The sequence below is a fragment of the Aspergillus multicolor genome, assembly GCF_047715735.1.
Source record: "Aspergillus multicolor strain CBS 133.54 unplaced genomic scaffold BDW74scaffold_7, whole genome shotgun sequence".
NCBI lineage: Eukaryota > Fungi > Ascomycota > Eurotiomycetes > Eurotiales > Aspergillaceae > Aspergillus > Aspergillus multicolor.
The window spans coordinates 973,909-976,315 of NW_027395958.1; the positions used below are offsets into that span (position 1 = coordinate 973,909).

General features: G+C 48.8%; 1 protein-coding gene across 1 annotated transcript; it reads right to left on the bottom strand.

Annotated features, from left to right (window-relative positions):
* Positions 1 to 849: 849 nt before the first annotated feature.
* BDW74DRAFT_176696 (uncharacterized protein) lies at positions 850 to 1,622 on the bottom strand (the record flags this gene model as incomplete). Its single annotated transcript, XM_073728698.1, has 2 exons — positions 850 to 1,037; positions 1,136 to 1,622. 2 exons carry the CDS (start codon positions 1,620 to 1,622, stop codon positions 850 to 852), a joined length of 675 nt encoding a protein of 224 aa, XP_073585822.1.
* Between the last annotated feature and the right edge of the window lie 785 nt (positions 1,623 to 2,407).

The window sequence follows — 2,407 nt, forward strand, 5'->3', positions numbered from 1 at the left end:
GTGGTTGTTGGCCAGCTAGTATGACTTGTTGTTAAATTAGTTGGAGGACGGGTGTAATGTGTAGTTGTCGGCCGGCTCGTGTGGCTAGTTGTGGTATTTGTTGGAGTTTGAGTTATGTAAGTTGTTGTTGGCCAGCTAGTATGACTCGTTATCGAGTTGGCTGGAGGGCGGGTGGAATATGTAGTTGCCGGCCGGCTCGTGTGGCTGGTCGTGGTATTTGTTGGAGTTTGGGTTGCATAAATGGTTGTTGGCCAGTTTGTATGGGTGGTTGTGGTGTTTGTCGGTGGCCGAGTAGAATGGGTCGATGTTGGCCTGATTTTTGTTGTAGTGTTTGCTGGACGGTTCGTAAGAAGAGTATTTGTCGGCCAGGTTAAATGACTGGCTGTCGAGTTAGTCGTTGGCCAGCTTGTATGGGTGGTTATGGTGTTTGTTGCTGGTTGAGTAGAATGGGTTGGTGTTGGCCTGATCTTTGTTGTAGTGTTTGCTGAAGGGCTTGTAGAAAGCGTAGTTGTCGGCCAGGTCGCATAACTAGTTGTCAACCAGCTCGTATGGGTATTCGCTGGCCAACCTGTAGTTGTAGAAGTAGCGGTCTCACTAGTGGTTGAATTGGTAAAATGCCACGATGAATGGGTGGTCGTAGGGCTCGTGATAGGATCCTCAATTGTAGAAATTGTCACCGGGATTGATGTATCAGTAGTTGTAGGCTGACTTATAGTATCACTCGTGGATGGAGAGGCTGTTGATGTTGTGAAATTGGTTACGTGTGATATGGTATAAGTGGTTGTAGGCCGGGAGGTTGTTGAAGTCGTTGAATTGGTTACATGTGACGTTATGTGAGTAGTTGTAGGTTTAGTCGACGATTGACTTCCTGTTGGCCAGGGCGTGGTGGAGTTGTGAGCAGGCCATGTTGATGGCCATATCATATGTCCAGCCGACTTTGTCGTAGACGCAGGTGAAGTATGCTGGCCTGCCGATGAGGTCTCTGGCCAAGTCGCCGATGACATTGGATTTGACCATGACTTTGTTGAGTGCGCCGGCTCGATAGAGTTAATCTGGTCTGTAGTTGTTGGCCTTAATATTGATTCTGTCCCCAAAGGGCTTAATGACCCAGTTAGAGTGCTGGTTGAAGCTTCACCCGATTTTTCAGGCTGTGATCCAGACGGGTGGTCAGTGGGAGACCCAGATGGATATCCTGGCACTGGCGTGGTTGTTTCATCAGAGCCATTCGTCGGTTCTCCAAGCGAGCCGCTCTTTGCATGGGGAGCCAGTGAGTCTGTTGAGCCAGCAGGGGACGCCGAGGCTGTCTCTAGTTTGCCTTGACCCGGCGTAAAAGGATGCGTAGTTTCGCGTACTTCTGCAGTTATAACAGCAGTGGCAGTAACTGTGATCACTGTGTACTCAGTGACATAGCTTGTCTCTAAAACAGCGTCAGCGTCTGGAGAGGGATAGGCGATTATATCACACTGTGTGACAGTCTTAATAACGGTCGAAGTAGGTTCTTGTGAGTGTGTTAACGCATCAGCCTTGCCCCATGCTCCTGCTTTCTCTAAACCCGGGCTTGCACAGGTGGGTCTTATAGCTCCGGCAAGAAATAGGATTAGGTGGTAATAAGTTGCATGCATTTTCTCTGCATCGACTTAATAGCATGAGAGATCTTGCAAGAATCAGGAGAGCATGGTAAGTCTAGTTGCCAAGCGGAGTAGCCCTTGAGACCTTTATAACTTTCCGTATGCTTTATCTAGGCCCAGAGCTAATGACAGCTCCCAAGGACGGGACTTCTACTACTGTACAATGTAATGTAAGACCGGGGACTTTATCCACAGAGCCACGATTAGGCTTATTGGATTAATGCAGTGATTGGTAAAAATGGAGGAGGCAATCCCACATTGTGGCGGCAACCCCCGTTGGGGTCGCATCCCTTTCCCAATCCGGCCATCCAGCATGCCGCAAACAGACCAAGCCAATACTGGCCCTGAACCCCTAGAATCTCGCATGGCCATAAGACTAAATTGCACCTCCATTCCGCCTGCCTATTGCAAGGGCGCCACGATTGTTCCTGGGCCACCACGGACATATATTAAAGCTGTAACTGGTTAGCTTGGCCGAAAACGGATCGGCCTTGTACCATTAGAACCCAATCATCGCCTGCCATATTCTTGCCGGCATTAGATTGCCCGCGCCGAACGCGAATAACCGGTGGTCATTATGACGATCCAAAGTCACCAGTGGCTTCTGAGAGACCATGGCCACTCACCCCTGCTAAGCACAAAACGGATGATGTTGGATGGGGTTTTTAGAAGGGAATGTTAAATATGATCTTTTATAGCTTTCTTGCATGTTCTCAGCATGCGCCCAATATACCACGTTATATTGACTATATGACTACCATATCCTTGACGGCGGTAAT